At 43.7% G+C, this 12609-nt stretch overlaps 1 protein-coding gene across 4 annotated transcripts in view; it reads left to right on the forward strand.

Annotated features, from left to right (window-relative positions):
• The window catches only part of kalrna (kalirin RhoGEF kinase a), a 152887-nt gene that overhangs the window by 125471 nt on the left and 14807 nt on the right, over positions 1-12609 (forward strand). For 2 of the 4 annotated variants that reach the window (XM_085384695.1, XM_085384697.1), the window contains 16 exons: positions 511-596; positions 1515-1658; positions 2139-2234; positions 3862-3980; positions 4871-4937; positions 5046-5149; positions 5224-5293; positions 5396-5482; positions 5687-5779; positions 6168-6218; positions 6317-6394; positions 6504-6689; positions 7096-7267; positions 7734-7945; positions 9089-9360; positions 11951-12113. In XM_085384695.1, the coding sequence (XP_085240821.1) occupies positions 511-596; positions 1515-1658; positions 2139-2234; positions 3862-3980; positions 4871-4937; positions 5046-5149; positions 5224-5293; positions 5396-5482; positions 5687-5779; positions 6168-6218; positions 6317-6394; positions 6504-6689; positions 7096-7267; positions 7734-7945; positions 9089-9360; positions 11951-12113 (2000 nt within the window). Of the gene's footprint in view, positions 1-510; positions 597-1514; positions 1659-2138; positions 2235-3861; positions 3981-4870; positions 4938-5045; positions 5150-5223; positions 5294-5395; positions 5483-5686; positions 5780-6167; positions 6219-6316; positions 6395-6503; positions 6690-7095; positions 7268-7733; positions 7946-9088; positions 10462-11950; positions 12114-12609 lie in introns of those variants that run through there. The other 2 variants (XM_085384696.1, XM_085384698.1) reach the window with 2 other exon arrangements.

The following is a 12609-nucleotide window of genomic DNA, read 5'->3' on the forward strand; positions in this document are numbered from 1 at the left end:
ACACATTAACTCGAAATTTCGAGAAAGTAACTCGAAATTGTAAGTTATGGATCCTTTTTTTTTTGTGGCGGAAACGGGCTTCCATAGCATCACTTGTAAATGACAATGTTTGAAGAACTTTGAAAAGGTGCTGCTGGATGTTTGGAGAGTGTAATGTAAAAATGACCCTCGGACTCCAAACAAGGAGTTAAAGACCAGCAACCAGAAAACACAGCGAAGTCCAAAAACCCGAGCTCAAATGTAGTGTTGTGGGAGGAGAAGTTAAGTTGGAGTAATCCACTGATTAGTGGTGAAAATGAACACAGAATGGGTGAAAAACCGCTGCAGCTGGTGACGAGAAACTGGTTTAAGCTGTGAACAAGTCTGTGACAGCAGAGGACACAGTTCAGCTGACGGCACTCGCAGAGAGGAAAACTAAGACGTGCGCACAATGCCTGACACATCTTCACATCTGTGTGTGTTTGAGTGTTAAAGTGATTCTGTGACTGACTGGCTGCGACTTGTTGTCAGGGCCAGGAACAGGAAAAGAGGAAATCAGGAAGAGCATCGACCTGGGTCAGCCTGACCTTACCCTGCAGGATGATGTCACTGGTGAGGTAAGCACTGAGGGTGGTTTCCTGATCTGTGTTACAAACACTGTGGCTGCTGAAGCACTGAACATTCCCAGTGCTGAGATCGTGTGATGGTGCTGGGATGCAAACAGGTACAGCTTCACCTGATTGGCCTGTCACTCACAAACTGACTGCAGAGCTGTGTGAGCATTTATGTCAATATATCTGTATTTATCCTGAAATATGACACACGTGTTTCAGTAAACTTTCTCAAACTTTGTTCGTCTTAAGTTTGACTTTGTCTGATGAGAGGTGTAACACTCCACTAACACAACAGTGTCATTTATTTAAACTGCAGAAAGTCATGAACCGGGGCAGAAATGCATGTGACAAAAAAGCTTTTGCTGTCGGTGCTATCCTAAGATATACAGGATTCACATAACAGGTGGTAAATAGATGAGGTTCCTCTTTTTGTGTGAAAAGTTTTTCCTTCTCTTACGCACGAAAACACCCACACAGACAAACGTGATCACAGCCATGGCTCCCTCCCTGATGGACGAATGCGTTTTATCCTGTATCCGCAGTGTTAGCCAAAAAATATGATAACATCAGTGTTTCTGAGCCTCTACGTGACTGAGTGTCACCGTGAAAGGATCCACAGAAATAAATCGATTTGGAAAAACAATAAGCTTCGACTGCTTAACGAGGTTTATTTAAAAGCCCGAACCATGAAGCACGAGAGCCTATGATTCGTCATTGCTTCTGCAAATGAAATAAGCTCTGTCTTTGATGTCAGACTGGTTTTATAGAGAGCTGAACTCTCCAGGAACAGCTGCCACTTTATTGTTTTATTAGTGAAAAGATATGTGGCTCATAGATGGCACAGTCATGTTGTATCTTACTATCAGTGGGACCAGTAACGTGGTACGTAACCAGCTGCTGATGCTGTGTGTCTCCTCTCAGAGAGTCATCAGCAGAGATGGCAACATCCTGTCTAAGACGTCTGGGATGCAGAGTGGTGGGGAGGAGGAGCAGGATGAAGACGCCCACACCCCTCTGCCTCCCCGTATGAAGATCATCAACGACCCATCAGATCCTGATGACAAGGTAATTCGGCCCAGCAGAGTTTTTCCCTTAGGTTAGGCTCCCAGACAGGCTGCTGTAGGTCTGGCTTAGGTCAGCCTGTAATTACACAAGTGTTGCCTGTGGGAAATATGCTGTTACTTACACTCATGGTTTACTCTGATCAGCTGGATCTGCTTAAAGTATAAAAACAGATGATTTTGTGTGACCAGCTGAACCACGTTCTGCTCGTCTGCTTCAATCTGCTGTCTAATAAACGGGGCTGGGTTTGGTAAACGGACTGATTCTTATATAGCGCTGTTCTACATACAACATGCCTCATTCGCCCACTCACACAAGCACTCCTATCTTGGAGCGTGTCCATCTGTAGCTGCTGTCTTCTGCCGATTAACAGATTTTCTCTCCTTCCTGCTCTTCGTTTCTTTGGTTTTCTCTGTATTTCTTTCTTATCATTCTCATATTTAATAAACACCTATACTTTCTGTTCCCCCTGTCCTCTCTCAGTCTTCGTCCTTGCTCACCTCTCTGCAGTCTTCCTCTGAGGTGCCCAGTGCTGCAGAGCTAGTTAGCGCCATAGAGAAACTGGTTAAAACCAAGATGGTGAGTGTGTGTTAGTTAGCACGGTCTAACAGGTGCTCTTCTTTGTTCATTTTAAAATGACTTGTGACGTCCACACAGTGAAGGCATGCAATGTGCCGACCACTCCAGCCTGTCTGCTGTCTAATAACACTAATACACTATGTTATGAAAAGTATGAACTTGAGTGACATCCACAGGGTTTAATATGATGACTGCTCACCCTGCTGGGGTTTATGTGACTCCAGTTAGAAAACTATACTGTCTCTGACAGCAAGACTGAGTCGGTGACCTCCAGCCCTCAGCTCGCTCTGGGAACACTCTGAGAAAGTGGTTTCCACAAGGTTTAGCGGTGTGCATGACAGCATCTTGGTATGCTGTTCTTATGGTAGACAGAGGTGTGATTAGTCACAGAACACGTCTCCACCGCTCTAGAGTCCAGCCTGCTTTACACCACTGCATCTGATGCATTGCACTGGGTCATGTAAGGCTTGGATGCTCTGCCATGAAAACCCAATCCATCAAGCTCTATATGCTCTGTTCTTGAGCTTATCTGAAGTTCACATGAAGTTTGGAGGTCTGTAGTGCTCGACCATGACTGCGTACACTTCACTGAGCCCCTGAGAGCGACCATTCCTGTTGGCAGAGGCAGTCTGGACGCCAGGTGCTTGTTTTCCTACACCTGTGGCCACAGCACAGACTGGAACACCTGAGTTCAGCGAGTTGGATGGGTGAGGGAATACTTCTGGCAACATAGCTTTGAAGCACTTTGTAGTCTGTTAACCAAGTGATGGTAAAAATTCATGTTCATTCTCAGCTGCTTTCGTTTGTGATAAATGGAGGTCCACAGTCTGGCAGTGTGTTCATGTGGACCTGGTACTACAACAGAAACATCCGGACTTGTCTTTGTCATAGACTGTACATAAAAGGTTGACATCACAAGTGAAGCAAGTAAGAAAGGCCTTTAAAGCTGCCCTATTTCTACAATAGAATAGAATAGAACAGAATAGAATAGCCCTCTATTGTCATTGCACGTGTACAAGGAAATTGTGGGTGCTCCACACTAACTGTGCACAATTAAAATCTAAATAGTAAGACGGCAAATATGAGAAACAGGAGGAATAGATCCAAACCGAGAGAGCGGCACAGAGTAGAGAGACTCCTGGGACAGGCTGGCTTAAGCTTTAACGTTGTTCCTTCTTGGCCTCGTCTTTCTTCAATAACAGATTTTAATCTCAGGAAACTTTCTGGAAAATGAATAAAAGAATAAAAGTGTCTTTTGGACCCCAGCATGTCTCTGAATGTTTCACTGCTGCATGTATGAAATGCTGTATGTGCTGTGGAGTTTCCGTAGACAGACTTGCAGAGACATTTACTGCTGAGCTGATTACTCTCTGCTATCATCTAATAGACACGATTTGCAATGAAACAAAGCAGAAGTGTCAGTTTGCTGCTGCAGTGTTCACAGACAGCAGCTGTTAGCGCGCATGTTTGAAGCTCCTGCTGCCCTCTGCTGGCATCACACGTGTTTGTGTGGTTTGATTATGTGGAGTTGTTACATATTCAACATCTGAGTATGCTGAACGTTACTGATATTGATAGAAATCAGTGGGACATAATCACCTGAACTCTGATCCTCTCATGTCTGCAGAGTCTAGAACCAGGGGTGTACCCGGGGTTTACCCCCCTCTGTCCGCCTGAACAAACCACTCCTGTTCAGCCACGCAACCCTGAACAGGAGCAGAGAGCAAAAGCTATGAGAGGACGGATGTAAGTACTGCGACTCTTTCTTCTACTTTGAACTGCTTCGAATTTAGAAAATGGAGGGTAGCCTTTGTTCAACAAAAGCACAGCCATAGCTCAGCTGATCTCAGTACTGCTTGATCCGGTCCACAGATGCTATGCTATGCACAAGCCACCTCCACCATAGCACTTCATGCTCCACCTGACCTAATCACTGCGATATCTGTTGGCATCACTGCCAGCTCTTTTCTGCATCGACTCTCGATTCTGTTCAGTGTAACTTACTACAGACAGAATTGTCAATCTTATCTTAGAGTCCAGGTATTGAAGGTGGATGAGTTTAGCTGGGGGTCAACCAAGTAACAGACAGTGCACAAGAGATGAAGAGGCTGGAGGCGGGTGGAGATGAGTGTCAGGGGTGATTTGTGACAGGATAGCAGCAAGAATGAAAGTGAAACTTTGCAACATGGTAGTGACAAAAAACATGTGGAAGCTATAGGGGGCGGAGCTGAAGATGCTTAGAGTGGGAGTGACCGGGAGGGACAGCAATGAGTAGATTACAGTCTCCACTTCACCCTAAGGCAGGGGTGTCCAACTCCTGGGGCCGGTGTCCTGCAGGTTTTAAATCTCACCCTGGACACCCTGCACGCCTGAATCAAATAATTAGTTCACTCCCAGGCCTCTGGAGAACTTCAAGACATGATGAGGAGGTCAAGGACACATCTAAAACCTGTAGGACACCGGCTCTGGAGGCCTGGAGTTGGACACCTCTGCCCTAAGGAGAGAGTGAGATGGAGGCAGATGTTGGAACCTCAAGAAATAACCATGTTTACAGTGTGAAGCATTCACTAAGGCACTAGTCCTCTGTTGCAGCAGGAACAGGAGCTCTGTGTTAACTTAGCTGTTTTTTAACACAGGTTTGTTCTGAACGAGCTGATTCAGACAGAGAAGGACTATGTCAAAGACCTGGGCATCGTGGTGGAGGTGAGTGCTTCTGCAGAATCATTCTGTGCAGCGGTCTCCTGCCATTTAAACAAAGGGCATCAGGAAATGTACATTTGGGTTCAAAAGTTATCAACACTTTGACTGCAGGGGTTCATGAAGAGGATCGAGGAGAAGGGCGTCCCAGACGACATGAAAGGAAAAGACAAAATCGTGTTTGGGAACATCCACCAGATTTATGACTGGCACAGAGAGTAAGTCGAGTGTCGGCTGGAAATGATGGCGTGAAGGACGGGGCGAGGGGATAGTAACAATCTTTATCTGTCAGTTTCTTTGTAGGAGAACTGGAGAAATGCCTGGATGACCATGAACACCTCCCTGAGCTCTTCATTAAACACGTTAGATAAACACTGTGTCGTGATTGTGTCACCGCACTAGAGTACATAATCTCTGCTGTCCCAGTGATTTGCTCTCTAATCAAAGCTCCTTTGTCTTTACAGGAGAGAAGGCTCCACATGTATGTTGTTTATTGTCAGAATAAGCCCAAGTCAGAGTTCATCGTGGCAGAATACGACACGTATTTCGATGTAGGTGAAGCTTTGATTCTCTTCATCATTAGCAGAAGGTGTGCAGTGTGATCTAAACGGCAATGTTCTTTTACATTCATCCTCGATATGAAATGCAGGGACGACCCTCAATTATCTGGACTGATACTGTCTTTGTGTGATGTTATTGGGAGTATTTGTGTGAAGTGGACAAAAGGACACACAGTTCGGTTATTTCTCTTCCAGGGAATCCAACAAGATATCCAGTCCAGGTTGTCCATCAGTGACTTCCTCATCAAACCAATCCAGAGAATCACCAAATACCAGCTTTTACTGAAGGTGACAGACACACACAGTCTCTCCTTATCACAAAAGAAAATGCCAAAGAGCATAACTGTGCTCCACATGTTACTCTAACCTGACTTACTTTCCTTTACATTATCGTTTACATTTCTGCATATTGAAGCTTTAACATTTCTTTGGCCAAGAGGAACTGTTTTGCTGTTTTTCCTGTTTTTGCCGTTTTTGTTGTTTTTGCTGTTTTTACCATTTTCCCTGTTTTTCCTGTTTTTGTTGTTTTTTACTATTTTTCCTGTTTTTGTTGTTTTTCCTGTTTTTGCCGTTTTTGCCGTTTTTGCTGTTTTTGTTGTTTTTCCTATTAGATGAAAGTGTTGATGGTAGCAAGCTTGGTTAGACTGATTAAAGTTGGGCTTCTCTTCTTCCTCAGGATTTCCTGAAGTACAGCTCAAAGGCAGGAATGGACTGTGAACAAATTGAGGTAAAAATGTAAAATGCTTTTCAATCCGGCATGTTTGTGCTGACACATCCTCCTCAAATGAAAAACTATCTAAATATCTCTGTCCATGACTTTTACAGAAAGCAGTAGGTTTGATGTCTCAGGTCCCGAAACTGTGTAATGACATGATGAATTTGGGTCGGCTGCAGGGATTTGAGGTAAGTTTTGTGGGTCTTCACAATGACATGTGCTGCACACACTATGACATGTGTGGCGTGCTGTAAAGCCTAAGAGAGTAATGTTTATATCAACCTGGTTTCTCTGCAGGGGAAACTGACCAGTCAGGGCAAACTGCTGCAGCAGGAAACCTTTTTTGTTACGGTGCAAGACGCCGGCGTCCTGTCCCGCTCGAAGGAACGACGAGTCTTCTTGTTTGAGCAAATCGTGATCTTCAGTGAGCTGCTGAGAAAAGGCTCGTCCACACCTGGCTACCAGTTCAAAAAGAGCATTAAGGTATTACAAAAAGTGGGTTAAAGGTCTGTGATCAGTGAACTGGTTTAATCTCATGAAGAACACAAAAGCTCACACATGTCCTGACTTCAGTCTTTAAAACCAGGTTTTCATCCACATTTGATCATGTTGGACAAAATCATTGGAGAGCACAGAGGAGCGTGTGTGTAGATGGTTGCAATAAAGCTGTGCCCATGTTTGTGTGCATGCAGTATGTTCATCACAAAGACACAGCAGACTGTGCTTTAAATGAAGTGTATATGAGCAGGTCATACTGAAGAATGAGAATATACATAGACCTCCTAGCGAGCTCCTCGAACCACGCCCTCCTCCAGGCTCCTGCAGGAGAGGACCTGGTGGTTTGTGAGATGGTGTTGGTCTAACACTGTAAACTATCTTTTCCACGCAGGTATCCTACTTGGGTCTGGAGGACAGTGTGGATAATGATCCCTGTAAGTTTGTGTTGCTGAGTCGCGGATCATCGGAGCGTTTCACCCTGCAGGCAGCCAATGTTGACATTAAGCAGGTCTGGGTCCAACACATTCAGGAACTCCTGGATGCTCAAAGCAACTTCCTGTCTGGTGAGGAAACACTGAGGGTCTTTGTGTTCAGCAGAATATTACTTTGTTTTCACTCGAGCGTCACGTTTGTGAAAGCACGTTACAGGTTTTTTGTTATTTTCTCCTAAATTTTAAGGATGCTACTTTTAATTTTTAACCTAGCATGCTTTAAAAAATGATTGTACAAACTGGCACATAAACGAGAAGACGGTTGCTTTCTGGCTGTGGTGCCTTCACCACCTAAAATAAAACTGCCATGATCATAAAGTAGTTTAGGTGGAAACATGATAAAGCCTGATATCTGTCACTTCCTTAAGCTCGTTCCCAGAAGGTAGGCAACCCATCCAAACAAAAATAACGACCCCCGTGTTTTCTGTCTTACCTTTAACAGAAATGCAGTTTGTGTGTGTCTATAACAAAATGTCCTGAAATATGTCCCCTGTTGTACTTAAATGAGCCTCATCTAAAGTGCTTTTTCTGTCTGCAGCTCTGCAGTCACCCATCGTCTACCACAATCAGCAGAGTGGAGGAGGCAACAGCTCATCGCTGACCAGAAACCGCTCGTCCTCAGGGAATCAAACTACCGCGTCCTCTCACAGCCGACCCTCGTCAGTGGTCGGCCTGTGCAGTACGGAGAAGGGGAAGAGCCAAGTCAAAGTCTCCACCTCTAATGGAGGTTCATCGTGTTTTGACTCCATGGTGAGTGTGTGCAGGTTATATGATTATCAGCTTACCTTTATTTTTTAAAATTTGTTTACTTTCAATTTGAGGATTTTATTGTTTTGTTTTTGGTTATTTAGTTTTAGAATTTTGTGTTGGTGTCATGTAAGCACAGCCTGCAGACTGCACCAGGCACTCGCTAAACTGGGGCACTAAACAGACTTTTGTAAGTCAAAATGTAGGCTACTGCAGGTGTAGCAGCAGTTCAGTTTGTGTGTATGTCGGCTTGTCCATGTATGATTTGTTCTAATAGCCCAGTTTTCATCCATACGTCCTGGTTCCTCCATACCTGACACAGACTTTGTTAAACCAGTAAAAGCTGGTATGGCTTTGGTTATGAAGGCCGGCCCGTGGGGTCTGATCCATAGCTCCACCATGATAGGGGCAACAATGGGCACGTGAGCATCAGCACATCAGTCTGATGAATCACGTTTTCATTGACACAACATCAGTGATGCACGTGTCCAGGTGCATGTGCATCACTGATAGGGAACACTTGGCACTGTGGGAGGAAGGCAAGCCGAGACCGTTGCTTTGGGCAGAACCTTGGCTACGTATCACCCTCCTAAGTGCTGTTGCAGATCGTGTTTAGCACTCTCTGCAAACAGCTGATCTAATAAAGTTTCTAATATACCATCAGGTGTGTCAACGATGCTCAATGCAGCCACAGATGAAGCACCTTAGTTTGGGCTTGAAACCAAGTATAACTACAACTAAACTGCTTTTGTTCATTTTTCTTCTCGTTGTTTTGACTCGGCTCCCCACTCCTCATCTCCTCGTCACAGTATTGGATCAGTTATGCCTCTTTGTTAATTATTATTATTGTTCGTAATAATAATAATTTGATTTTAATAAAATGAGCGTGTGCTGCTGATTCAAGTAATGAAACCTGTGTTCACTGCTGTTCTCCCTCCACTCCTGCTCCTCAGCCCTGAACTCCCTCTGCTCCTCCTCAGGTTGACACCAGCTGTATCACAGCATTTCTGTTATCCAGCCCACAGTCGCTCCTTAACCTCATCCTCAATTGTCCACATTGTGTCTCCTCCATCCTGCTCCTCTTTTTCTTCTGCCTTTCCTTTCCCTCGTCCTGTCGGCCATTCTTTCCTTCCCTCCTGTCTGCAGGACAACAACGACATCACTTCCACCATGCTGGTCACTCAGGACTACTCGGCGCTCAAAGAGAATGAGATCTGTGTCAGTCAAGGAGAGACCATTCAGGTCATGGCCACCAATCAGCAGAACATGTACCTCGTTTACCGGCCAGCCAACAGCCAGTCGCCTGCCGCGGAGGGCTGGGTGCCAGGACACGTCTTAGGCCCGCTCACAAAGCCCATTAAAGACTCTTCTTCTACTTGCTCCTTCTCAGCAGCCGTAACAGATGCCAACAACATCAAGTAAGTCCCCACCCACCCCGCACATCTTTCCCTGCAGACTGAAGCACTTCTGGTTGGGCTTGAAACCAAGTATTCGGATTGAATGAGAGGACTAAGCTGACAAAGGTCTGTCTAAATGTTTTTGTTCTGACTCTGTTTCCATCACCAGCTCCTCAGCTGTCTGCGTCCTGTGTTTAAAAAGCAAACACAAAAAAATGTTGGACTTTGTTTTTTCTTGTTTTGAAGGTACAGAGTTGTTCTCTAACTGTCCATCAAGCTGCTGCAATGACTTTGATTTCTTGAGCCGGTCACTTATCGGCTCTGTGGCGATGACGTTTAAACAAAAAAGCAAAATAAAAAAAGGTTTTGAGGCTTGAAACTAACAAAAGAAAGAAAAACAGCTGAAAACTTCGAGGTGATTCCCACAGAAATAGACAGGATAGAAAAAACTTGTACCTTGTTCCTAACTGGAAACCAGAAAGTGAAAAGTACTCGTGTGGAGCTAAAACCGACTTTTTACTTCAGTTCCTAACACTCTGCATTTTCTTCTGTTTTTGTACTTTTTTTTAATTTTTCCTGCTTTCTGTAAAAAAAACAAAAAAAACAAAACCCTCACCTCACCTGGGTCATTGCGGTGGCCTCAGTCCTGTTCTCCTCACAGATGTTTGTTTATTCCTCTTATTGTTGCTGCCCTACTAATAATTATTTTATTCCACGGACAAAGTTGTATTTAATTCTTTTTTTGTGTTGAATTTATGTTGGCAGTTCACTGTACAGAGTAAAAACATTGACTGAGGCTCTACAACATTCCTGTTTTTGTTTTGTTTGTTTGTTTTTGTTTTGTTTTTTTATCTAAAAAAAACCTTTTGCACTATTTATGACAAGAAAAATATGAATGAAGTCAGGCTGTGCAATATGTTTGGTGGCAAGGTCAGCGTTGTACTCTTGGTAGTCTATTAATAATACTGATTTTAAATTTGTTAAATAAACCTTTTGGACTTGAGCACGAGTTAACAAAGCGGTGTCAAGGTGAAGATGTTTTATTTGACATTTGGCTGATGATGGGTGACGGTTTGTAGTAGTTTTTAATATTTGTAAATAAACCACAACAGCAAATGTGAACCCGAGTGTCTGCCTGCATGTGTGTTGCACTGTTATACCATTTTAGAAGTAAAGCTCTCTTAAAATGAGCCAAACATCATCACAGAGACACGTTTTTGTGACAAAAATAAATGTAACTATCAACAGATATTAGCAGAACGTGAAGAAGTAACGACGGCGATCTCATATCCACACCTGAAGCTGAAATACATACATAGAAATACTACTGTACAGAATACCACTTTGAGTCCAACCTGAGACGTGTCAGCATTGTTTAGGTTGGTGTACAGGAGAGAAAGAAGTTCATGGACACAGAAATATCAGACTAGTTCAAAGTTGTCATCCAAGCAGACTTTGTGCTGATTCCAGCTCTGCTTATTGGGAAGTTTCTAGATGAAAGATTTCTGTCAAGGTTTTAATGCCAAGAACCAAAAATCCCCACAGCCACACTGTAGATTCAGGTATATAAACCCTTTACAGCGTTTTGTTCCTGTTTGGTTAATTTCAGCTTTTTGTGTATGTTGTTACATTTGATTTGTTTCGTTTCAGTTTTCACTAACCTCACGGTTTGACACTCCACAGAAGCTACAAACTCTAAACTTAAGTGGTTTAAACTTCAGAGCTTTGAATAAATGTAGCAGCATTTGGTAACTGAACAAACTGTAAAGCCTTTAAAATCTTCTCAGAGAATAACTGTGGTTTATTCTCAGCTGCTTTTTCGCCTTGATGTGTTTTTAGGAGTTGAGCTAACTTTGCACTGGAATAAATCAAAATGACTAACACAAGGTTAGAGGTGAACAAAAGAGATTTATGTAACTTTCCTTTTTAAGCTGCATCGCATCGACGTGGACGGGAAGTCCTACTAATCATAACTATGTATTTAAAGTTTACAGGAACTATAAAAGATTGAATTTAACAAATTAAAAACATCATTACACTAATTCTTGTACATAGAAGTCCAGCTGTGTCAATAAAGTCCGAACTCTCTGTCATCTGCTCTAATGTTCGTCTTCATGAACCAGAAGAGTCTGGCTGCAGATTCAGGCACTGGTCCTGTCTGGATTTTCTCAGACTCGAGGTGTACAGCCATTCTTTCTGTTGAAAAGTGTTTTTTGTTTGTTTTGGTTATTGCAGTAGCCTACATTGTCTTGTTTGTAGAGAATGTATTTTTGCTTTGTTGGAGGCTAACATCCAGAAGAGCAGTTTTGGGATGCTTCGGGTACTTCCTAAAAGATTTCCAAATGTATGTAAACATCTTTCAGTCTTACAATAACTCATAAACTGAAAACAACAAGTCCAAGATGACAAAAGTTCAAACCCCAATAGATAATTTATCGATACTATTGTGGTCTTGTCTGTATCTATTCACCTTATGAAGCATTACGTCATGTCATAAGCTGTCACCATAGCAACCTGACAGGTACGTTGCTGCTGCAGCCAGACTCAGCTGGACACCTCTGAGCTTCACTTTGATTGGCTGGTTGATGTTTGTTGTTCCCATACTGTACAGGAAGTCTCTGTCGTGGAACACACTGCGTGCCAGGAAGCGCGCTGAAGACAAGGATGCCTTCTCAGTAGGGGTCAAAGGTCAGGAGAATGGCCTTCTCCGTAAGCCCAAAGAAATCACTCCTCCTACCCCGTTCGCCTCGTCCGACCCTGTGGTGAAAGGCAAAGTGAGTAAAGCAGGCCGACGGTGCGCACTGGTGATGTTATGTGTGTGCCAAAACCCCTCGCCTCCACCGCCCCACTCGGTTTATGTTCTTTGTCCTAACCTCAGTATGTGTGCGTGTGTGCAGACACCTGTAGACACACACACAGGTGGATGTGTCTCAGTGGGACTCCAGGAGTGGTTCTCAACCTGCATGACGCATGAATTCAGACTGATCGGTTTTATTTCTTGGATCACGTCTGTCCTACGGGACCACGATTTCTCTATTAAAAACCCTTACTGGCTGCAGCTGATGGCGTTACAGAGTAGCACAATTACTGCCATCGACAAAATCTCGAGCATTGCATTGTGGGAGAGACTGACTGGGATATTTTGTGGAATCTTTGGAACAAATGATTGACTCAGAATTCAGTCAAAAGACCAGGAGTGACATACTGTTAAAGATTTTCTTGGAGTGGTAACTGGATATGCAGGAAGCCAAACATACATCACAGGTAAAC

The sequence above is a fragment of the Rhamphochromis longiceps genome, linkage group LG16 (genome assembly GCF_057381845.1).
Source record: "Rhamphochromis longiceps isolate RC_006_pf linkage group LG16, R_longiceps_female_GT1.1, whole genome shotgun sequence".
Lineage (NCBI taxonomy): Eukaryota > Metazoa > Chordata > Actinopteri > Cichliformes > Cichlidae > Rhamphochromis > Rhamphochromis longiceps.